General features: G+C 26.2%; 2 protein-coding genes across 6 annotated transcripts in view; both read left to right on the forward strand.

Moving 5' to 3' along the window:
* Positions 1-1455: 1455 nt before the first annotated feature.
* Positions 1456-8037, forward strand: MCPH1 (Microcephalin). 2 transcript variants are annotated; one of them, XM_015509495.2, is made up of 9 exons: positions 1458-1595; positions 1733-2353; positions 3555-3664; positions 3725-3919; positions 4439-4612; positions 5253-5929; positions 5990-6158; positions 6269-6346; positions 6425-8037. In XM_015509495.2, exons 2-9 carry the CDS (start codon positions 1762-1764, stop codon positions 6722-6724), a joined length of 2295 nt encoding a protein of 764 aa, XP_015364981.2. In that variant the 5' UTR covers positions 1458-1595; positions 1733-1761; the 3' UTR covers positions 6725-8037. The 2 variants fall into 2 exon arrangements, with proteins under 2 accessions (XP_015364982.2, XP_015364981.2); XM_015509496.2 differs by having other exon boundaries at positions 1456-2353; positions 5993-6158.
* Positions 8038-9609: 1572 nt separating this feature from the next.
* Cip4 (formin-binding protein 1-like Cip4) overlaps positions 9610-26705 on the forward strand; it is a 30606-nt gene continuing 13510 nt past the window's right edge. For 2 of the 4 annotated variants that reach the window (XM_015509514.2, XM_015509516.2), the window contains exons 1-2: positions 9610-10077; positions 21204-21319. In XM_015509514.2, coding sequence (XP_015365000.1) covers positions 10051-10077; positions 21204-21319 — 143 coding nt within the window. In that variant the 5' untranslated portion in view covers positions 9610-10050. The remainder of the gene's footprint in view (positions 10078-21203; positions 21320-26705) is intronic. The other 2 variants (XM_015509515.2, XM_089225835.1) reach the window with 2 other exon arrangements.

Raw genomic sequence — 26705 nt, forward strand, 5'->3', positions numbered from 1 at the left:
AATTTAATGTTTTGATTCAATGAATAAAATTGTATTGTCATTTATAGAATAAAACACGGAAAATTTCAAATGTCTATAAATACCTTGAAAATAGTTAAAATATTTTAAAATTTTTATCAAGTATAGGAATCGATAATATGAACATTTGATGTAAATTTCAATTTTTACAGTAATTTGTTTTTGAATAACAACAAAATAAGGATATCAGTATAAGAAAAATTGAGTGCATATTCAATGTTGTAAATAAAATGCATTTATTTATATAATGTGCATGCACATAAAAATTCAATTTGGCTTTACGGTAGACATTTTTTATTTGATAAAAGTAAACAAACTTTTGAATACTTTTGTATTGAATTTTAAAACCTTAGATTTAAAAAAAGAAATTATTGTGAATTTCCAACTCGAAATAAATTGCAATTTTTCGTGATTTTAACGTGTTTTTTTCAATATTCGAACTTTCAGTGATATTAAAAAAGTTGTAACGTATTTTTATATTTTTTAACTACTATTATGAAAATGTAATATATAAGCCACTATAAGGAGCCTTGTATTAAATTTCTAAGCATTTTTACGAAAGAATAACATTTCACTGTAACTTATAAATAAAAAAACTAAAAAGATCGAAAATTTCAATTATCTATAAAAAACTTAAAAAGATTTCAAATATATTGAAAGAATATAAAATGCCAGTATAAACTTTCAGTGAAAATTTCATGTATCTATGGTAATTCGTTTTAGAGTTACACCAATATCTAAAATCGATTTCATCAAAAATTGATTTTGCGTAAAAATACCCGTTTTTCTTTAATTTTTTTTCTGTTTTTCCCGGTGCATTTAAAAACTAAAGGAAAATTAAATTTTATCAATGCACCAACTAGATTCATTTTCCAACTGGAAAAACTGCTGAAGTTGAAAATCGAAGCATTATTTCGATAACTTATCGTGTACACAGACACAACAAAAAACATAACATTGTAAAATCAATACATTCATCGCTCCGCTCCAAATCTAAAATCAAAATAAGTAATAACTAGATTCAATTTATGTCAGAAACCACCGCCAAAGTTGAAAATTGAAGCATATTTTTCCACCATAAATTGTGTAATGAAATATTTAAGAATTTTTTACAAAAAAATACACTTGAGTTATAGAAGTAAGTAATCAGCAATCATCTATTGTATTTATTAAGTCATATTTTAATTTCAAAATTTATATCTCCAATCAACTCTAAATTGCTACATTTAGTACCTACCCTTAAAACAGTCTTGATTATCTTTAATCATGAGTATTTACCAACTTTTTGTACGATTTACCTGTTGTTAATTTTAAACGAACCGGGTGCATAAATCATGGAATAATAACTGTTGACAGTGATAAAATTAAAAATCAAACATCTTCCATCATTTTTGTAACGGATGTTTCTTATCAATTTATTTTATGAATTACAACTAAATTTAAGTATATAGTAACTCTATAAGCCACAACTATCAAATATTCTAGACTAGAAAATAGAAATCTTGAAATGACTACTACTGCTACAATAATGCAGTGATACATTACTTTTGGATGGATGAAACTGTATTTAGTTGGACGTAAGACAAACATTCAATCATCGAACTTTGATTTTATACTAAATATAAATTTTTATACTCCCGAATTCGGAGTTCATTTGGCAACCATAAGAGTTAAATTAACTTAACGTTACTTAATTATTATTTTTATTATTTAGCCAATAGATAGACGTGTTAAATTACGATTATGTCGTGTCCAATTAAATATCCTCGTCAAGTATTACAACGAGTCAGTGACCGTAAAAAAAGGAAACTAGCTATTGACGATTCAGATGAAATAGCGTTAAACCGTAATTTAGATTTGTTCATTGACTCTGAATTAGAAGTGATTGAAGATTCACAAGCATCGTTAAAGGGACATAGAGACTTATTTGGTGAACTTATACCACAAGATGAATTTGTCAGTAATGCGGATAATAAAAACAAATCAAATAAAAAAACACCAATATCAAAGAAAAAGAAAAGATTAAATGAAGAAAATATAATTGACAGTCCAGTAATAAGACCAAAAAGGGTGTTTATTCCTACCCCAAAGTTTATGAAATTAATGAAGGAGGCGCAAACAGAATTGTACTCCTTAATGGGTGTCAACAAGAGTTCAAGTGATGTGTCAATTGTAACAAATGATAGTCTTAATGTCAGTGGAATTCAAAATTTAGAAGATAGTCCTATAACAAGTATAATAAATGAGTCTAAAAGTAATTCAAAGAATTCGGTAATTAATACACATAACTCAACTAATACCGATAATGATAAGGAATCTCGACGAATTTTTGAAGGTAAATTTTCATTGATACCTATGCACCTATAATCTTAAAATAATATTATTGCTTTAAAATAAATCCTTGTCCAATAAACTTATTGTTATTTTTGATGTTAAAATATCTATAATACCTTATACCTAAATAGATCACTGTGGAAAAAAAAAGTAAAATATTTCAATTGCATTTAATTAGGTATATTATATCTTCCAGTTATTTACTTTTATAACAGCTTATAGAGTATAGACCTTGTAAACTTTTTAATTTCTATCACAGTTGTCAACACTTAATTTGATTCTGAACAAAGTATTAGTTTTATTATTTTTTTTACTGACTAGCTGTGATAAAATTGTTAGGGTAGAAATGTAAAATTAGTGAACTAATTAATTAAATGTGTACCTAGATTGCACATTAGATCACATGATTTTCTTATGTTTTCATATTATAACGTGTATGGAAAGGTAATCTGTCAAAAAGTTGGACCAAGTGACTAGATTCATTTTTTATTGTTAGACAAAAAATCCGTACACATTAATTCTATTGTCAAACATAAAATCCAAAAATATTAAATTTCCATTTATAATATTATATAGGTGTGTACCTACTATACACCTATATACATTAAAAACTAATTTTATATTACCTATATTATTTGCTAACTTTAAAGAAGGTAGCTTTATAAATATTAAAATTTCATTCACAAATATTTAAAAAAAAAAAATAGAAACATTGATCACTATATTAATAATTTAAAACAAATCAATAAAAAGTTATAGTAAACATAATAATTTAATGATTTAATTTTATAAAAAATCACAATAAAAATATCTTCTGACATATAGGCACAGATAAGTTGCTTGTATTAAAAAAATTTTTTAAACTTTAAAATTCTATACATTTTTAACTTTTACCGGTTATTTTTATAAGTTATGAATAATAATATAAAAATAACTTAACATTTAAAAAAAAATAGTATTTTTTTGAGTTGGATGAATTTTTAATTAATTTAAAATATTGAATACTATCCCAATTACTACATTTATACAAAAATATTTAACTCCACCTAATTTTGCTTAGATGTAGTTTTTTTGATTTATTATTTTATATTCCTAAATAATGTACATACAATTTTGACTTTGTATTTATTGCTGTTAAGCGTGTTAAGCAAATTTTTATTTTTATTTTTATGCTCAAAAAACTGTATATATTTATGATTTAGGAGTTGTTGCATTTGTTGACTACAAAATTGACAACGATCGCAGTGCTTCAAGTATTATTCAATGTCTCATTGAATTGGGTGCCAAAGTTGAAAAAACATTCAATCAAAAAGTTATTATATTAGTTTTAAGCCTTAAATGGTTTTTTAACATGTTTTATTCATGTTTTTAGGTTACTCATGTGATGTTTTGCGATGGCTACCGTAGTACATATAATAAAGCAATCAAACGCAACATCCCACTAGTATCAGCGAGGTGGATGGAATACAGTAAATTAGCTAATAAGATGTTGGAACCAAAAGACTATCCTCCAGTCGATATGGAAAAATACACAAAATCAACACCAGTAAAAAATATTAATATTCCAGTAAGTACCTAAATTACAACATTTAATTTATGTATTTAATTTTAAATTAAACTTGAATACTCCCTGCCCATGTTTGAACTACATTTTGTTTTTATAAATACCTGTGATAAAATTTATAGTAAGATTTAATTAAATAGGTATCAAACATTTTTTAACTGTTATAAATATTAATCAAACAAGGTTTTATTAATAATTGATAATTTTAATTATATTAGCTTAAATTTGTATTTCAAATTAAATTGATTTAAAAAATTAAAATAAAGTTTTTGTTGATATTTTTAATTCTGAACATTGTATTATCTAATTAATTTTAAAAGAAATATTGACTGTACTTCAATTAATTTTTTATTGTATCATACTTTCTATACATAATGAATATTATATTCAAAATTTTCAACTCATTTGTCACAACTCACAACAATATTAACTTGTTAAATAATCTGTTTTCTTGGAGATTATAGGAATAAATTAATACATATTCATACACAATATATTTATTAATACAATATATATTTTCAGATTAGTCAATCATATAAAAAATTTTTAAGACCAAGTAATATTGAACGTGACCAAATGTTTAAATCCAAATGTGATAAAATTATGGAAAGATTTAACAACTTAAATATGAACCAGAATAATGGAGACGAAGACTATCTTATCGTTGAGACTCCCAAAAAAACTAATGCAATCAAAGTAAGTCTATCAACTTCGTTATAATTACCTAAACTCTATAATCAATGGTGCAACTGAAAGGTTGCCAAATGGCAAAATATCCAAGTCCATATTTTTAAATTTTTACTATGTGTTATACTCTATTCCAAATAAGAACAGGCTTCGGCGGCCGACTTTTACGCATGGGCGTGGCTTCACTACAAGTACGGACTTCTAACACTGCCGCTGTCGCGCGACGGCGGGAGCGACGTAATTAGTCTATCATAGACCAGTGACCTAAACTAATAACTTAAAATGCATTGTATACTCGCGTTATGATGCAGACACGTACACGTTACACATACCCGCAGCATCAAACATTGGTCACCTCCGCCGAACATCGGCCGCTGTCGCCGTCACCACTGGTAGACTAACAGGTGGTTGATTTAGTGGGGAATAAAATAGGTGAAGCCTGACCGCCGCACGACAAAAATTGGTCGCCGCCGAAGCCTGTTCTTATTTGGAATAGAGTATAGAATATTGTAAAGAAATTATCTGAAATGAAAAAAAAAATACCAAAACCTAAAACATTTATAGTTTTTTTGTGTATTGATCATGTTTACCCAAAATAAGTGCTAACCCTACATAACTGTTAGATTTTTAATATTATTTTTATTTTTAGGATGATCCTTGCAGAACAAATGATATTGTCAATATGTTATCTGATCAATTATGTAAAGTATTAAACAAAATTGATAGCCCACTACCAGATGATCAAATTGATGAGCTATATATACCAATGTCACTTAAACTATTAAGAAAATATCTCACACCTAATGGAAAGGAAAATACATCTTCTACAGAACTAGATAGTGAACTGGCTAAAATTGAAGATCGGCTAAATTTGAATGCTCATGCTAGACAAAGATTTCGTAAGCTATTATTTCCTCCCGATAATAATTTAAATAACATGAATGATGTCAGTGATTTCCCATCACCATCACCTGAAAAATTAAGAATTAGTGCTCCTTCTAGATTAATTAGTACAAAGAAACGAAAAACTATGTGTCATAATGAATTATTACCCAATACCAAAATCTTAAACAGTAATAAAATAACACCATCACAAAAAAATGTTAATATTAATCCCTCAAAGTGGGAAATACCTTCAGATCTACGTCCTAAAAAAACTAAAAAAATCACTGTTCAAAAAGTAAAAAGTGTGAAAAAAACTCAAACCAAAGACATAACTTCTAGTTTAGTGTCCAGAAAGTCTTCTTCAATTTTCCAGACTCCAAAAGCATCTTTAGCTAGCCCTGTAATATTGCAATCAATTGCATGTAGTGGAATGACAAAAAGGTAAAAATTAAAAAAAGAATTATGAAAATATAATATTTTATTACAACATTTTTTTTTAAGCAGTGAAACAAGCATTTTAAAGTCATGTATACAAGACTTAGGAACATTTATTTTTCATTCTAAGGTAGAACCTTCAACCACTTATTTAATTACCAAATCACAACCAAATCGAACATTGAATATTGTATTTGCAATGGCTTATGGATGTTTCATTGTTTCTGAAGATTGGGTAAAATATTTCACAAATACAAGCTTAATAACTTTATTAATTTTGTGACATATTTAATTGTTGTATAAAATATAATTTAAAAAACTTAATATTGTTGTTTTATAATTAAGGTGCACGAATCACACAAAATTGGCAGGTGGCTATCTCATCATCAATATTTGATCTCAGATTTGTCTGAACGTGTCAAAGTAAATTTAGAATTTACTTGTATTTTGAAGTTAAAATAAATATTTATAAATGTGTTTTTTTTTTTTTTTACTTTAAAGGAATTTCAAATACGTCGTCATACATTTGGGTCATTGATAACGTTTCAAATATTTGATAATGTTGGCAAGATATATGTATCAAATACCTGTGATCCCCCCGCTCAGCTTTTAAAACGACTGGTACGTGCATGTGGTGGCCACTGTACAAACACTGAGACTAAGGCCAATGTAGTGGTTGGTTATACACCACAAATGAATGATAATATTCACGAAAAGTGGATTTTGGATTGCATAACCCAAGGGATATTGCTAAATAAAAATCAGTATATGATAGCTAATACTAATGACAATATAACCTGAAATAATTTTCATACGTATTGGCCTTTGATAACATTTTCTTTTGTTAATTCTTAAAACTAATCTTTAATTCTTTAAACATTATAACTATTTCACATTAAAATGTTAAAATATCTTTTTATCATAAACCATTCTGACTAAATTAATGTAATAATAGTTATATACTTTCTATCTGTTTTCTTTTTCTTTTAAATAGTATTAATTATTTAGTTAAATATTAAAATCTTTCTTTCAGCAATTTTTCTTATTTCTGATATCTGTATTAATAATAACTATTATTTACAAAAAAGTGAAACGGCAATTTTGGTATAGCTATATTTTTTTCTTTTACTGGACAGAGTATATATAGGCTATTAATACTCTGTCCAGTGAAAAAACACTCCAATTCTGCACATTCCCAGTGTCAACTTGCTACTGTAACCGATTCCTCTATGGCAAGGTGTCACATGAAAGTGCATAGTAAACCCGATTTTGGTCAGCCCACAGTGTGTTCAATCACTGGACAGAATATAGGTATAATATTTTTAATTTTGTAATATACTTTGTAAGGATATCAGTAGTTTTATTATGAGGTAGTAACTAGTTAGGATACTAGTTTAAGCTGAATATGTCAAAGAGTATTAAATTCAAGTTTCAAAAAAATTTGATCATAAAAATATTTCCCATCAAAAGACTCTTCAAATTTCTATCCCTGCAGCAGGCAATAAACTTTCAATCACATTATAGAGTAATTATTTAGTTTCACCCCCCTACAGGAAGTTATTGTTTTTTTTTTTTTATCTGAAATATTTGTTATTCATTTAAAAAAACATTAGAAAAGTTATCGATTAACATTGCAATTAGTAAAGACTTTTGAATATACTTATAATTTAATATGTATTTCAAACATGCAATTTTTCCCAAAAAAACATGTGAGCCATTTTCGACTACATTCAACCAGTTTTACTGTGATAATGTGATCTAAACCCTTAATAGTGGGGTAAGTGACCAAATAATGAGGTAACAATTTAATCAAATAATGATTTTATAAATAAATTACCTTTTAGATATGTATTCATATCTGATCTGACTTAACTAAAATAAATAAATTGTATTATTTAGTGGTATTTAAAATGTTTGTATTGTATTGTAAAAAATTATTTTTTTATTTAATATTGTCTATTATTGATATACAATGTAACAGGAAAACCTGATAAATGAAATGACCTTTGTTCTAATCAATATTTTTAATTGTTATTTTTATATATAATTTATTTACTTTTGCACCATATGTTTTATTTTTATTACTGAAAATAAAGGAGTCCGTCTGATGTAAATTTTTTTGAAAATTTTTAAATGTGGTTTATAGAAAAATGTTTATTTTAAAAACATTTATTTAAGTTATATTAAATTTCATTATTTTTTTCAAATAAAGTTGATCCAGATTTGTGGTTTTCTGGTTTCTGATAGGAAATTAATCTATAGTCACAATTTTGTTTATAAGCATTTAAAGTTCAAAGGTTTAGTTAAAAATTAATTACTTGTATCAAAAGAAAAAAATATTTTAATTTAAATATAGCTAATATAATATATCCTAGACTGACAAATAATCTCCGTTTAGATTTATAATCGTTTTTCATACACAAAATTCAATGATACCTGTCATTACATTCAAATTTAATACATCCATTAGTGATCTACTCTTCATGTTTACCACACAGTATAGCAATATACCAATACTGTTCTATGGCAATACCCACTTGTCCAATTTTTTTTTTCGATTCAATATTCACAAAAATGAACTGATTTTTTAAAAGATAGGGTCCTGAAAATGATCGATCAAATCACATTATTATTAAATCAATAAAATTTCCGCTCCACAGTCCTTTCAGAAGTCAGAATATAAAAATAGATAAGTTAAAAAAAAATATAATTTTCTCTTATTAATTTTTAAAAATATTAAACTTTTTTTAAAAATTCGATTAAATTAAAAATATGTAGGTATCCAATGAAATACGAAGTATTCAAGTATCAATAGTATCATTGAACTGACTGTGCTCTTCCCTGGTTTATGTCTATGTTCTCCATACTCTTTACGGCATAGAATAATGTATACCACTAGAAGACAATCTACAACCATTTGAGCGTGGGCCTCATGATAATTTACAAATTACCAAAATTTAATTCTTAGATTTTTGTTTACAAAAATGCATTAGATTAAAGTATTATTTAGTATAGGTTTACTATATAGATGATTGACCTATAAAAAGTTTAAATTACCTATTGAGTATTGGTAATAAAAACAAATAAAAAAATTTTAATTTCTAACAATTTCTTGTCCATATATAGGATGTGCCTTTAATAGTTTCAGTTTAATAATTAATAGATAATAAATATTGGGTCTACGGTTATTAGATGCAGGAAAATAAAATCAAAATTTGAAAAAAACGTCCTTGAAACCGACAAATTTTATAAAAAAATTTGAAAAACCTATCTTTAAAACATAAATCAAAACCAGGAAATGTAGAAAACTGAAACCGTTACCGTTAAAATTTGAAACAGTTTCGATCCCTGCTATAATGTATAAACTATAAATATAAATTAAATTCTCAATTTTAATATCTAATTTCGTGACCAACATTCGTAATTTGTATTTACTATTCAGTATTCATTATTCAATATTCAGTGATTGCCGATTGGAATGGAATTCGGACTTCGGAGTATCGGTCAATTCGGTCATCGGATGATCGACGAATGAATTAATGATAAGCATTAAGCAACGAGTGGTTCATGGAGTAGAAAAAAATAAATGGAAATAACCATATAGTAGTAGTATGGAAACAAAACAAACGGTGTTGCACTGGCACCGCCAGACGTCGTCGTCGTTTCGCCGCCCGCCGTGGTTGACGTCGTACGTTTTTAAGATTTTCTTTTTCTTTTTTACGCTTTTTAGCTTTTATCAGTTTGTTCGTCGCACCCGTTTCGTACACTTGTCTTCGTTGTTTGTTGTTTATTTCGATTTTCGGCGGTGTACCAGTTTCCTCTTTCGCCGTTAGGTTTTTGCGGTTTATTTTCTATTTTTTTCTTGCGTTAACGGCTGACGAGTTTATAATATATTTCAGTTAATAAAAATAATATGTCGTGTTATCCTCTTGTTTACCGCCACCGCAGCCGATTTCAGTGACGGATTTGGTACCACCTTCGTAGTGCGTCTGCTCACTGTTTGAATAATATCTTGTTTTACTCTCAAGCTAGGTCTAAGTGTAAAAGGATAAAAAACCCATTCCCAATAACTACGTGAATTACAGTCCGTGGCACCTGTTTGATGGTTTGATGTGGAAAAACAGTGAATGATGAGTTGGGGAACCGAATTATGGGTGAGTATTGCACCTGTTTGTTATGAGTATTACACTTAGGCCAGATATTCAGGGTAATGTGTAGGCGTTTGCGAATTGCAATTCTAGTGTACAGTAATACGTTTTTGAAAAATTCAAACTATTCCTCCTTGATAAATTCTTGACTGCAGGTATTTTGTTTCTTTGAATAGGTAGATGGACTATCGTATTTTGAAACCTAACATTCGCAGTGTTTCTTAACTCGTTAATAAAAACATTTTCGGGCTGTACATTTTAATTTTTTATCAGAGTCAGGTATATTATGAGGTGATTGGTTTGGTACCACTAGATTATCTTTGCTAAATGCCACTTGGTTTTTGGAAAGCTGGATATCTTATCAATATATTATGATGAATGAATATAATATGTTATACTTTTTTATTACTTCTACTATACAAATATCAAATAATCTGCCATAGATTTGAATGATAAGACCTTGGATTAGACAATGTAGGATATAAAGATGCTGATAAATTAATTTTGTTTTATTCAGTATTCTACATAGATATACCATATACCTATGTCATATTATAATATGTAAATATATTTTATACCTTTGTATAATATTTAAATAGTAAAAATAGGTACATTTTCTTATAATAATCATATTATCTATACGCTATTTGAAGTTAAGTCATCAGTAATTTTTGATACCGCTAATCCAATATTGAAAAAAAAAGTTATATTTTATTTTATAACACTTATGGTCAATTTATATTGAGAACGTCTGGGTAATGTTTATGTATAACATAAATAATTACTGAAAATAAAAAATAAAGAAATATAACAAATGTTACAATAAGTAGTTACTTAATTAATAATCAAGTTATATGTATATGGTCATGATACTTTTGTACTGTATAGTGTATAGCATAATTAAATTAGATTGGTACTTACTACTGTTAAAAATTGTGCATATTAAAAATTATTATCTTTGTTAATCACACGTAAAATAAAACAAATAGGTACCTAATTTAGATTATTAAATACAAAAGATATAAAGTACAAACTAAAAACTGTCATATTATTCATATAGATATATCTATTATATTATATAAGTAGAAATTAAAACAAACAATATAGGTTATTATTTTAAAAGATGTAGTTATGGTATAAATAGTTAAAAATAAAAGTGCACTTTGTCAAAAACTGATGTTTTGTTTTATTCTGTTTTCCCTTTGGTTTTTATCAGTTTATTCCATTGATTAAAAATAAATTGAACATTTTTCACTTTAGACCACAATATAGAAAATTATTATACTTAACAAAATGTATACATCAATATATATTAAACTTTAAACCTTAGCAAATCTATTATGGTCATTCTCAATTAGAAAAACAGAAACAGAAAAAAAGACATTGTGTAGCAGTTTGAAATTTAAGATAATATGTACTAATTGTTTAAAAAATGTCTTATTTTAACTCATATTTTAATATCTACCTCATATCTAATTCTACCTAGTACAACTTAAAATTCAGGATAAGACTAATATTTCACAAGTTTAAATTCTACGAGATATCTTTTAGACTTAAAGAGTTAAGGAAAATATGCTTTTGGTCAAGTTAAAATCATTTTATTGAGAGGGGGCTTTGCAATTTTTATTTTATAGTTATAATTTGCTAATTATAATATTACATAAATTGGGTAGAGAATTATAGAGGGAGTCAACTCAAGTGTCAACAAGAGTATTTTAAGATAGCTTAAATGTTAATTTCCTACCACTTGAGAATTATTTTGAAAAATAAACATCCCTCAAGTACGGTTTAGTAGGTTGGTATATGTACAAATGAACAACATAATACTTATATTTTAAATAATTAAATTAGTTATTAAATATTATGGATTTAGATTTTAGGATTCTATTATTACCTACCTATATGAATGAAAACCTTTATTAAATAAACTATTCTTATTAGGTATTATAAAATAATTTGTAGTTTATTCAGTTTCTAGTCCATTTTGAAGACATTTTAAATCTAAATTGTGATTTATTAGATACATTATTAAACTGTATACAACTGTACCTAGATCTTAGATTCTTACATAGTTAGGTATATACTAGTATATTATATTATGTACCTATAATATTTTAATTATTGACTATTGTCAATTAATTTTCCAAACATTTTAAATTTAATGATTATTACCGATTACCCCCGCAATTACCTAACATAGTACACCTTGGTTTCTAATACAAAGACAATTGCCTTTATATATCTAGTAGATAATAGAGTAGATATTTAACCATAGTTGTACTTCATTATAAAACAATTTAAAATTTGGCACCTACCAAAAATAGTATTGATTAGTTTGTTAAAATGAATATACCTAATACAAAGTTGGTTTAATATTAGCAATAATATTAATTATTGTTTTAGGTACATGCTTATTAATTTGTTATCCATACATTATATTTCCACTCACATAATAATTAGGTTCTGAGGTAGGATACTAATATTCTTATTTTCAATAAGTGTTTTATTACAAATTTATTTTAAGTAAAATGTATTCCTGTTTGATTAATATTGGAATTCTTTGTAAGATTAGACAGAAAAAATGTCAGCTTATAACTTTCTTTTATAATTTTAATTAAAATTAAGATTGTAATCCTAATTCCCATTGTGTAGTATCTAAAAACTGTTTTTCTACTATGTGTCCATAAGCATAAGTAATATTAAATCTTTCTTAGCTTTTAGTATATAGTGAAACCTCCCTTAACAGACACCTCCAAGTAGTGGACGTTTTTTTGAGAATAAACTATAAACTTCTTACAAATTGAATGCTTTAAATAATGGACAAAATTTCAGTGACCAAGAGGTTTAATTGTATACCAATATAATATACATAATATTATCTTGGTGTTTTTTGTCAAAAGTTAATATAATAATTATACTATTATAGACCGATAGTTTTAATTATTTACGAATTTCAATAAGTATTTTTGTTATGATTATGTGCTGCCTGTAATGTAATCAATAACTATCCATAATAATTTCCTATTTAGTAAACAAGACATTAAAGTGTAGTTATGTTGTTGTTGAAAATCAAAATATCGTATTTTAATTAGGTAGTTTTATTTATTTATATATAATAATGTTTATTGAATATCTACAATCTGTAGTGTATACTATATGTACAAGTACAATGAGTAAACTTGAGGGAGGAATGACAGAGATGGGGTGGTGAAAAGGGAGGCTCACTGTAAAGCTACCTTTACATGAATCTTAAATAATTTTTGTTCAGTTTTTAAGAAGGCTCTGGACCAGTTTCAATTTCAACATTGAGTAGAGTTGCCTAGAAGATATTTTGATTGCAGTTGAGCAATAGCATTATTTATTTAAATTTATAAATGTTATTTAATATTCTAAAAATCTTGACACATAATATTGCGCTATTTTGGATGTTTAATAGTGTTGTTAATTATTAGTTATTAAACATATTCTTTTTCTTTGTGTACCTACTATGTATGCCACTGATAAAGCTTAACAGAATTTTGAATTTTGAACTACCTATATTTGGGTTTAGTAATTTATTTAATAGGAATAAACCTTGTAACAAGCATTGTATGACCACTTAAACATGTGTTTAAATTAATAATTAAAAAGATAACTTTGATCATAATTCATAATTATTTGTTTGTATGGTAAATCTTAAATTATGACGTTTTATTTGCTTTATATACTTTTTTTAGAAAATATTTTTATTGTATTAATAGTTGTATAAGAAATGATCTTCTACAATACTAAAGTAAAATATTATTTATTTTTGATGTAAAATACCAGTATAGACTCATGGACATTATGTCCATATTACTAATATGATAAATACCAATCAAATACAATAGCATTTATCTAATAACGTTTAATACTAGTATACTACCCTCTAATATTAATTATTGTAGGTATTTCCTTATTTATGTTGTGTATTATCTTAACACAATTATCTTTTAGAAATTAGAACAGGTACTTTTTTGATATGTTATAAGTATATTACTAAGATCTAAGAGTATTTCATTTTTAGGGCCACTTTTCCTACGATTTTCACAACTTTCATTTAAGTCTTATCAACATTATTACTAAATATATATGTGTTTCAGTCTACTTACTAGAAATCAAAATAAATGTCTTGCCCCTTAAATTTTAAATACTACAACTTTACCTAGGAACTATGTATTCATTATTTTTAAATTAAATAATGGAAAAACAAAATTAGTACATTTACCTAATTAAACTGTATTTTATTTTTATTTATTATTTACTACATGACTTTCAATTAATTACTAATTAGTAAAGAACTTAATTCTTAATCATACATTTATCTATAAAATTACAATAACAGATAAGAAAATAAACTTAGATTTTGATTTATATGGATCTTTTCATTTACTATATTTCTTAATTTATTAGTGGTAAGTACTTTTTTTTGTAATTGCTACTGTTTAAAAAGTACTTGCTTATTTTTGTGATATAATAATAAGTTATTAATAGCACTTTTAATGAATTTACTTGCAGAACAATGAATGTATTGAATTTACAATGTTGTATTTTTTTTTTTTATTGCTGTGTACACGATAAGTTGTCGAAATAATGCTTAGATTTTCAAACTCAGTAGCATTTCCTGGTTGAAAAGTGAATCTAGTTAGTGCATTGGGGAGATAAAATCTTGAATTTCACAGTACTTTTTAAAAGCACTGGGAAAAACAAAAACATAACTAAGAAAAAATTTAGAAACTAGCATAACCAAAAAAAATTACTGTAGACACATGAAATTTTCACTGAATGTTCATACTGGCATTTTCTATACTTAATAACATTTTCAAAATATTTCAGATCTTTTTATTTTTTTATAAATAACAATTAAATGTTATTCATTGGGTAAAAAAATCAATACAAAGCTCCTGATATATTGTTTCAATGTTAGTTAAAAAATATTAAAAATACATTGTCACAATTTTTTAATAAGCATGAAAATTTAAATTTTGAAAAAATACGTTAAAATCACGAAAATTTGCTATTTATTTTGAGTTAGAAATTTATTAAAGTGTATCTTTTAAAATCGTAGGTTTGAAGAAACAATACAATAGTCTTCAAGAGTTTGTCTACTTTTATCAAGTAAAACCGTCTACCACAGAAATTCATATTAAATTTTTATGAGCATTTGAATTACAACATTAGATATTCACTCAGTTTATCTTGTACTAAAATTCTTATTTTGTTGTTGTTTAAAAACAAATAACTGTAGAAACTTGAAATTTACACCAAATGTTTATTTTATTAATTACAATTCTGGATAAAATTTTCAAAATATTTCAACTATTTTTAAGTTATTTATAAACACTTGAAATTTTCCATTTTTTTAGTTTTTTATTCTATAAATGATAATAAAATTGTATTCAATGGTTCAAAGACTCCCAAATAAGTTGATATAATAGCAGTTGAAAAATATTAAAAATACATTGGCAATTTGGCAGGTATATTTTTATAATCATTTAAAGCTCAAATTTTGACAAAATTTATTAATTGAAAATTTACAAATTTTTTACTTGTTAAAAAATATATAAAACGTTTAACTTTTATAGGTAAGGATTGAAAATTAAAAACAAAGTTCCACGTAAGTAATTAATTCTGTGGCAATCTAAAAATTATATATAGTTTTTTTTTTATATTATTTGGATGGAATTACCTATTAAATAACTGAAAATTACAATTTTAGCTATATTATTGTAATTTAAAAATATTAACCATGGGAACTTAAATTTCTAGAGTATACTTTATATTCTAATTGTATTAGTTTATGTCGTTAATGACTTTCATTAATACTTTATAATAAATTCAATATACCTACTATGAATAACTGAGTGAGTCAGGTACATTATGAATCTGATTTGATTAATTCAGAATTTATTTTAAATTTTGTTTGAAATAATAGCAATGTAATTACTAATTAATATAGTATAAAACTATAAAATATTCTAGACTGATAAACCGTCTCCACTTTGAATCGTTTTTCGTAACCAATGATATTAAATCATTGAATTAAAATTTAATACCATCCATCACAGTAACCCACTATTTTTTTATAGTAAACTATACTGTACAGCAGAGCGACATATACTTATCCGCTTTTTTTATATTAAGATTCTTTTGAACTTTTACAATTATTATTTTAATAATTTGTTTCAGTTTTGTAGGAAAGGAGCATTAGATAGTAATATATCTCATATCAATATTATCGATCATTTAAAAATAATATTTATCTGTCCATTACTAATTTGAGCTGATTCACTTATTATGCTGCATCTACGATTAGAGTCTGCATAGTGCACACGCCTATGTATGTCATGTTGACTCATTACATGTAATTACTAATCAATAACAATATATTTTACGTAGGTCGCGTATCCTGTTTCCTGTATAATATAATATCTAGTAAAACCCATATTAATATCAATGTAACCCTTATAACTGTGTTTTTTCATTTGGTTATCTTAAGTTAAAATTTAATTTTTAAGACAGATTCATTTTTGGATAAAATTGATAGTTAGTTTATCATTCAACAAGTTCTAGCACATTTGTTGTACTTATATTTTATAATTTTTAATGCTGCTTTTGGCATTCTCCTTTTTTTATGAAAATTGAATATCATCTTCCGATACTCCGATTAAATATGCAAATCTATTTTCAGCTTGCAAAAAAATTAATTGTTAGTCTTTTTAATGTAATGTTGCCTGCCTAGTGTACGTTCCATATTTTGGTTAATGTTGTATATTTTGCCTAAATTAAAATTTTTTGGTTTTGATGATTACCCTTATATTTTTTTTTGATTCGTCGCATTCTTTTTGTTGTTTCTTAATTTTCAAAAAAATATAAAAAATTGGACTACCTTGGTACCTGATTTAGAACTTGGGCAAGCATTTTTTTAAACCAGTTGATGGTGTTGTTGAAACACATGTTGCCATGTAAAACTTGGCTTATTAAGCTTATGGATTTGTGTAATCTTGTTTAAAGGAGGGTTTGATGAAATGTACTATATCATAAAAATATATAGTTTTGATTAGGGGTATACATGAAAAAAAAAAAATGTTAGTTCGTTTTTTCACTATAATATAACCTATGCACAAAATTAAAAATTACTATTTTTTACACAATTAGAAGTTAATAACATGACAAGATATTTTTAATTTTTTATGATGAGAAAATGTTCACTTAGTACTAAAATTCAATGAACCGCCCATTATAAACGATTTTTGGAAATTTAATTTAATTATAATTACCTCCATAATTTAGTAACAAAAATTAACTTGATAAATTTCGTCGTATTATCACGTCCATCATTTAATAATGACATAAATGAGTAAATGTATACCAATATGGCAATAGCCAATACCTATGTTTTATTTATATATAAATATTATGTGATCTACATAATGTCGATAATATTTATTGTAGCCTATAAGCAGTGTTAGGAACAGATAACAAAAAAATCATCTGGATAAAGATAAAGATAACAACACTAAATTTTATCTAAGATACAGATAAAAGATAAACAAATTTAATTCATCTAACAAAAAGATAAAAGATAAAAATATTTTATCCAGATAAATAACAGATAATTATAGAAATTAAAATTAAAACAATTAATTTAAAAAAACATATATAATGTCATGTAAGTACATGCCTATATAATATGTTTATTTTCGACTTAACTTATTATATCATGATGTGTATCACCAAACATTAACTTCAACACATATAATTATATAAGCCATAAGGAACCAATAAGATCCAAGGGACTCTAGGGAGTAACAAAGTATAAATAAAAATTTGGGAAGTCACCCTGCTTAAGAAGTTGCCGAGTGGACCAAAAACAAAATTCACATAGTTAATAATATTTTTGGTACAGATCTATCTAATTTTCACTTAAAAATGTATCTTTTAAATTTATCTAGATAAGTCAAATATTTATCTAAAATAAATACTTAGATAACTTATATTTATTTATCTAGATAAGATAAAAGATAAAATAATTATTATCTGGATAATTTATCTAGATAAGTCCTAACACTGCCTATAATAATCTTATACTAAATATACGTGCAGGCACACAGGCGCGATTAACATAAGATTGATATATATATTTATTTATTTATTTATAGTGGTATTATTGACTATTTACCAAGTAAATTTCCATTATCTTTTGACAATTGTAATTGCATGGGCTTAAGAATTATGAATAAAATAAATAAAATATAGGAATCATTGTATAAAAAATTAAATACCTATACGTGATGTTATTAGTTACTTTTTTTAATTACAATTTAATGAATTCAATAATTTGTATTTTAGGACTTTTTGTCCTACTCGAAAAATGTGGACTTATTGTCAGCGATTCACCGTCGTCACAAGTTGAAATCCCAATTGGGTTAATATTTATCAAGTATTCCAGAATTAAGTGACTAAAATTTACGTATGTGATTGTGATTAATAATGGCAAATTAAAATTAATACGGACAATTCTGCTGAAGTCATAGCTCATTTCAAAATGAAATTTAGTTTACCCATCACCGTTGTTTAGAAAAATAAAAGACTAGTTCCAAAATACCATTCAGTTCTAATTTTCTATACAATCATCAGCCCAGTAACTATCCGTTTAGCTCTGTGTCTTACCGGAAATTAAACATACATGTACGGCGTTAGGGAATGTACAAGCTTGCCATAATTAAGTTGTGATGCATTTTTCGAGTCATTAATTACTGAAAAGTGAAAACCGCATGTGATCATTTTTAACTACAACCCGTTGTATAAAGTTACCGCATCAACTGGAAAAATCAAAAAAGTTTTGAAATTGTATGCCGTGCTTTTTCAACTGAAAATGAGTTCAGTTTTCAGCCTCACACGACAGGACTTCGCCTGATTGCTTAAACAACTGTTCAAGTAAAATGAAAAAAGAATATAGAACGTGTATAAGCGCTATTTTGTTATATTATGGCATTGCAATCCTAGGGTCCTGCGAAGCCCACTAATAGTAGGCCAATTCAGTCGTGTCAATCAATTGATACGTATACGTATCAAAATTGGAATTAAATATAAGGTTGATGGTGTAGAGATAATATATTTATCTACAAATGAGATGATATTATACCATTTTTAAATTGTCTTTGATTTAAATTAGATAAACGATTAAGTTGTACACCAATTTTTGGAACTTTTCTTAATTTTCACATAATAATTGTTGTTTAACAGTACTTATAGTACTTATGGTCTAGGCAATATTGCATTTGTTTTACTATTATCATATCAGTTATCTAATACTATTTCTATTTTATATATTGTATAAAATATCCTTGTCATGTTAACAAATTGCTTAAACATTCTTAAAGAAAATTTCCTATTTTAGAAACAGCGTTTTGGTTCGTAAACTACACCGGGAGTTATTATTATTAGTGTCTGTAGTGGACGATGGTTTGTCTGGAGAAAGTAGAACAACAGGTTTTTCTTGTACGAATCTTGTCTGAATTAATTGCAACGATCGACGTGATTCTACCCCTGCTGATTATTCCAGGCAAATTCAGTAATCATTTTTTTCTCAATAAACCGGAGTTTAGGTATTACATTTGACCATTTTTTCAAACTAGAAGCATCCTTATCCATGTTTGGAATATCAAACCTTTATAATTTATATTCTTCAACAATAATATTGTCGAGACTGGTAATTTGTACCCAGGTTTCTTAGTTTCTATGAACAATGAACGTTAAAATTTTTTTAACGACAGCAAAAGCTTAGTTCTAATTTTTGGTTTTATTTAACTCTAAATTTGTGAAATTCTGAAGTATTCAAATAATAACTAAATCCATTATTTGATAGTTAATTAAAATAATTTGATTGTTTTTAGCCATTTTAAACTTTTAGTTTATCTTTTCCGTGATAATCAATTATATATTTATACAAAATACAATACACCTCCATGTATCATGTATGTACCTTAGTTTTTCTATTTTTGTCAATCTAATCAATATCCTTTCTCTAAAGTTTATGTTTACATTTCAATGCAATTTATTATATCTAAATATAAATTATTGTCCCGATCTTTTAATAGTAATATTTAATAATACTAACATAAATAATATGGAAGATTACTAGTCATCTTAAACAACTAGAAAGTTCGTCGGCAGGACTTCTTTATAATTTAAAAAGTAGAGTGCCGGTAACCTTGACATCGTCATGACCAAAAAAACCGCACAAATACTGAATGTTTTCAATATACATTTACGCATTTCTTACTATTTTTAAATGATTTTATCCCAGCTTCATTCATATTTAAGAGTTTATAAAAAAAATTCGATTTTCATATTTCATATTTTGTATTAAATAAGTATTTTATATTCACATCATAAGTTTTGAGATAATTTTTAATTATATCCTATCTTAATTTTATTCATGTATTAAGTACATTTGAAAATGGAAGACATATTTTCTATAAAATATTTAATAATAATTTATTGCTTTAATATGTTATATAACACATTTATCGATTAAGCCTTTTATTTTCGCATTTTTGAAACAACAAATCTCCTATAGTGTACCTATACCCAGTGAAAGCGTAAATATGTAGGTATTGTAAGAACTCTGGAGTCCGTTATTCGAACGTTTGTGTTAGTTAATTAATAGAAAAATCGTTTATAGAACGGAAACAATGTATCATGTATGTTAGTATATGTATTGCTGTAGTAGAATAGTATATATCTATATCATTATCTATAATCATTTCACTTCCTCATTTTTTCCGTTCACTGTAGAACGATTCCTCTCCTTTCGAGATGTGTGCACGTGTCATTTAGGTATGCACGATACATAAACAATTAAACGGGCTTTAGTAAACCGTCTTTAAATTCAATATTTGCTAATTCTTTAGTAATGACATGTAGTCAAATAAAAATGTTTATTATTCAAAATGTGCAGTGCGCACCACATACCTATATATTTATAAATACAATATATCATATACCTAATGTCCAAACTCCTAATGTATCTACATTCTATAATATGCTATTCTACTGACCTTGATCTTCACCCAAAATATAACGGTATGTATTTTATTATATTTTAGGACCAGTACGATAATTTATCGTTCCACACTCAAAAAGGTATTGATTTTCTTGAAAGATATGGGCACTTCATTCGCGACAGATGCCTCATTGAAATGGAATACGCTGGCAAACTCAGGTATGTAAACATTATGTAAATATTATGAAAATATTGAAAATGTAATTCGTTTAACGCCTAATAAAACTTAAAAGAAGAAAGAGGGAAAATACACTGATTTATGCATAATATTCACTTAAATATATTGTAAATAATCGCCGCATTTGACCTTCGTGGTATTATTATAAAATATATTACATTATAAACAAACTTTTTTGAGTATATACAAGTTTTTTTAGGACTTATGTTAAAAGTATTTTTTTTCTATTAATATTGTATTTTGTAGTGTCATTATTATAATAATAATTTTACTAATGTTTAATAGCTTACATTAAATGGTTTTCGTTTGATCTCATTATTTACATTAAGTAGTTTAATCTGCAGTAAATTTTTTTTAAATATGAAATTTAATTTTTGAATTTAAAAAGTGTCAAATTGTTAATATTGATTGTTACGTAGGCTGTCCGATAAATAAAGTACAAAGTTATTTTTAGCGTAAACAATGAACCATATCGGCCGGAAATTTCCAGAATTGATAATTTAGGTAATAAACGACATATTCTATGTGATATAACTATTATGGTTTAGTGTTCCGTCAGCTACGTAATTATAAACATGGAAAACCAGTATCTATGTTGCACAAAAGAAGAAGTCCGCGCCGTCATTCGGTTTTTTAATTTTCAAAATATTTCTCCGACTGAAATTCATCGAAAAATAACCGAAGTTTATGGCCCACAAGTAATGTCTCGAAAAAGTGTATCGGTTTGGTGTACAAAATTTAATTCAGGTCGAGAAAGTGTTGAAGATGAGGCAAGAAGTGGTCGACCAATAAGCACGTCCACCGCCGAAACCATTGATGCAGTCGAAAAACTGCAACGATCGGATAGACGACTCAAGATTCAAAAAATTGAAAGAAAAAATTCGTTTCAAGAGAAGAGGACAATTACGCTCAGGAAATGTGAAACTGCTGCATGACAATGCAACCCCACATTCAGCCGGAAAAACCAAAGCTTGGCTGGAAAAATACAAGTGGGAAGTATTGGAACATCCACCATATAGTCCTGATCTGGCACCTTCGGATTTTTTTTTATTTGGTCCGTTAAAAAAACACTTAGGAGGAACTCATTTTCAAAATGAGGAGGAGGTCATGAACGCAGTTACCGAGTACTTCGATGGAAAATGTGCTGCGTATTTCCGAGATGGCATTTTCAAATTACTCCATCGTTGGGAAAAATGCATCAATTTAAATGGTGACTATGTAGAAAAATAGAAAAATATGTCTAATTTATTGTGTAAAAATTTTAAAGTAATAAATTGATTTTTCATTATTCAGTATATTTTTGTACCTTATTTATCGGACAGCCTACGTACTAGTAGAAAATATGAAAACATAATATTAAAATGTATTATTCGACTATTAACAAGTATTCGGTTATCAAGGAAATGTGATTTCGTAGCAAATACACCGATAATTAAAATATATTATGCAGTATTTTACATTTCTATTCTAATATTGATAGTTTTAATTCTTGTTATCAATTATGTATTCAGAATATTGTGTAGACAAACAGTTATAGAACTATTTCAGATTATAATTAAAATTGTAATGTTTGGTTGTGAAGTCGTATTATAATTTTGCGTACACTAACATAGGTAACACATTAATGAATCTTATTAATTATTATATTTTATAGTCACCGTCTTTCCGTTTCACGTTCAATGATATTACAATAAAATTACTCAAAAATTTGCTTGTTTAGAAAAACAAGAGATCACATATAGCCTATAGGAGGTAAGATAGTACATTTTTGAGAGTATTTGTCATGTATTTTTTTTCCTAACTATAAATTAAATCTAGTAAATACAAGTTTTATACAAAAATAAATACATTAGGGAAATCATTGTTATAAATATATTTAATATATATCAAATATTCAGGAAAATAAAGTAGTAGGCCTCGATTTGATTCGTTTATTCCATAAAAGGATAGTAGAATAGTCTTGTAGAATAAATTTGAATTAGAAAATTAATGTAATGGTAAAAGATTACAATTGAAAAAAAAACTATTCTGAGCCGAGATTTTTGGTTTATTGTAATATTTATAATGACGTATCATAATATAGATGATTATTTTGCAAGTACTATCTGATATGCGTGGGTTGTGATGAATAATTAAGTGTGTAACACTAGAAATATAATATTTTTATATTGTTAAATACATACATATTTAAATCATATACTTTATAATATGTATTAGTATAACATCAATAAATTAAATAAGATGGTAATTATTAATTAATATATTTACTTACGTCCTCAAATCAAACATTATATTTTGAACAAATTTAATATCTGTGCGTAATATAATATAAGAATATATATTATTATTCAAATTGTTTTAAAATATTATGATTAAAAAAATTGTTAGAATAATAGTCATATAATATTTACATGGATTTGATCGGATGTTATCCTAAAAATATTTATTTAATTTGCAGTTTGTACCCTGGCCTGACGCAATTTTATTTGTATATACATATTATTATACTTGCATATTTGTTTTTACTTCTTATAACAATAGAAAAAATTGTTTTACAAATTTATTTATATATCAAAGTACCTAAATTTATAAAATAAACAGAGCGATTATTGTAACTCAGAGCAGTTCTCTGTTAACTTGTACATTTTTTTCTATCAATGTCGATTTTTTAATTTCTGTAAATGTATAAATTATGAATATTGAATCCTATGTAAGGTTAATGATAGTAATTGGGGTAAATGAAATCGTAATCGTTTGAGCCCTATCTTTACATTTATTTCATTTGTCATTGACCTATTAAATGAAAGATGTCAATAATATCATCATGATTATATCTTATTCCTTAAAATTGTCCTATTTAATTTTTAAAACATTTCTATCTGTTTTAACGATTTTTTTCATCGAAATCTATTATTTGGAGCTTAGACTAGATAACTAATCGAGTTAATTTAACATAGTCATGTACATTTTCTTGATAATATTTCTAAACTATATTTGTATATTTAGCTTTATATATACTTAGAACTTATACTCTTATATCTTGTAAATTCTATAATTTTAATGATTGTATCATATTATATTATATATTATATAATAACTCTCTTTCTCCAACACAAGCTTTGCTTAAAGGAGAAAGATTATCGAAAATGTTACTCATTAATAATGTATGTATTTATGTCTTTTTCGATTAAAAAAAAAAAAAAAATAAAAAAAATAGACATTTATTACAATATCCAAGATCTAACTCCCAAGTCACAATATTAAGCTAATATTCGCACCAAATAAGGTACAGTTTTCTTGCAGTATTCGGGCGTGGTGTCTCTCATCAGTCCAGGTTATAGTCAGCTACTAGATGCTGTCCTGTTCGTTATCTGACGCTTCCGGAAAACGTATCTTTGGGGTAAATTTCTGCTTAATATAAATTGTGACTTGAGGGTTAGATTTTAAGTATTATTATAATTGACCATGTTATATAAATTATTAATTATCTTGTCTTTATGAAGACAATTATAAATAACATAATACTACCTTAAAAAATACGTCAAAAAGTACCTCACTTTCAGTAAATAAAATTCCAAATTATATATTTTTGTATTTTATCCAGTTGAAGTTGTTTTTAATAATGATACTCATATCTTCATTAGTTCAATATTTTATTTGAATTAAAATAATTTAACACTAAACAAAATTAATTAGTTTTTAAGTTTAATTAAAAATATATTAGTAATAAATGTATCTAATTTACATTTTAATTATTGTACTTTATTACGTTGACATGTAGTTCTCGTTTCTGTATTAAAGCTAACATTTTATAACATCAATTTAATATTTCATAGTTCATTCATTTTATGTCGATGAATTGATGATAAATATTATAATGCATATTTCATTTTTTGGACTACAAGAATGTCTTGATTCTTAATATTTACAATGAGTAAGAAATGTTCTGTTTGGCCTGATAAACCTAATAAATAATTATTGTTTTATAATAGTTGATATAAGTACCTATTTAAAGTATTAAGTGATATGCAATGATCTGAATGATCTATTGATTTATGTCGTTCTAAGAAATTATATATTATGCTATGTTTTAACCCATAGTAAAATGTACATAGTATTATTTATTTTATCATACAGACAGTTAAAATAAAGGAATGACATTTTTTTACTGCGACATTAATCCAATGATTTGTTTTCGTTAAATTAAATTTGAATAAATTGAATTATTTCTATACTTTACCTTATTTTTATTTCTTCTATAGTTGAAACGATCACATCAATATTTATATAAAAGTTATTTGTTTTCTCAATTACCAAAATGGATAAGAATTGTATATAAGTATATAACATTTCGTTTTGTATATTTATTTTATGTTTTCTCCAGTGTAAAATTTAAAACTGTTTCTGTTAAACGCGATGTTTTAAACACGTCAAAAATATTGTTTAATGATTTTTTCACTCTTCCGAGGTGAAACTCGAAAATCGACGATTTGGACAGTGCTTTTTAAATCGCAATTTATTATCTATCTTTGTACATAAAATATTTAAAAGTTATTAGGTATTACGTTTAAATATCGCCTGTAAACGGAATAATTTTCGTGTTTATATTTAGCTACTGTATATATTTGTATGTCTACTTCGGTCATAGGTATATTGTTTCGATAAATGCGAGCCAAAACCAACACTGCGAAAAGAAATATTCTTCTAAGCGCTATTATAGAAGTATAGAACATAATTCCGTCGTGTCCGATCCCGTAATTTCTCGGTCATTGGGCATGACATTGTGTGTTAACGGGCCACGTTTTATCGGTTTCCAGTGCTGTCATTGAACCGCAAAATAACCATTCAGACATATATTACACTATGTGGATGGACAGTTATTAATTTATTAATAGTGTTAGGTTAGGTTGGGTACATTAAATTTTAAAATGTATTATTTAGTAATAAACCATAGCTTAAGGGGACCTACAACATTTTCAGAACTAATGCTAAAAATGATGTTTGTTGTTTTAACATAATGGCTTACAAAAATAGACCAATACTAATTGTTTAATTTGTCAATCTGAATAGTCAATGGCCTGTATTTATTTCCGATAAAGTCATTACTCGTTATAATATGGTAAACCACACTCACTTGTCGAATTTTAACGAACGACCACTACCAATAATAATGCTGTCGGACGTTTACAATATCATATGAGTGTATCGAATCTGGAACGTTTAAAAGCTAACCTTACCCATCTGTTAGCGTTGAACAAAATACTGAAACACTCATTGCTGGTCGCTACTCGCTACCTCGTTTACAAATATTATGGTCTAAAACGCATTTACGTCCGATGTACCAATACATACCTCGCTGTCGACGTA

Source organism: Diuraphis noxia, unplaced genomic scaffold (genome assembly GCF_037042655.1).
Source record: "Diuraphis noxia isolate RWA-SAM2 unplaced genomic scaffold, SU_Dnox_SAM2 contig0004, whole genome shotgun sequence".
Lineage (NCBI taxonomy): Eukaryota > Metazoa > Arthropoda > Insecta > Hemiptera > Aphididae > Diuraphis > Diuraphis noxia.

Coding starts and splice junctions, on each gene's coding strand:
- MCPH1 (XM_015509495.2), top strand. CDS start 1,762: ATGTCGTGTCCAATTAAATATCCTCGTCAAGTATTACAACGAGTCAGT. Junction 4,613..5,252: donor AAAAAACTAATGCAATCAAA/GTAAGTCTATCA, acceptor TTTTATTTTTAG/GATGATCCTTGCAGAACAAA. Junction 5,930..5,989: donor TGTAGTGGAATGACAAAAAG/GTAAAAATTAAA, acceptor TTTTTTTTTAAG/CAGTGAAACAAGCATTTTAA.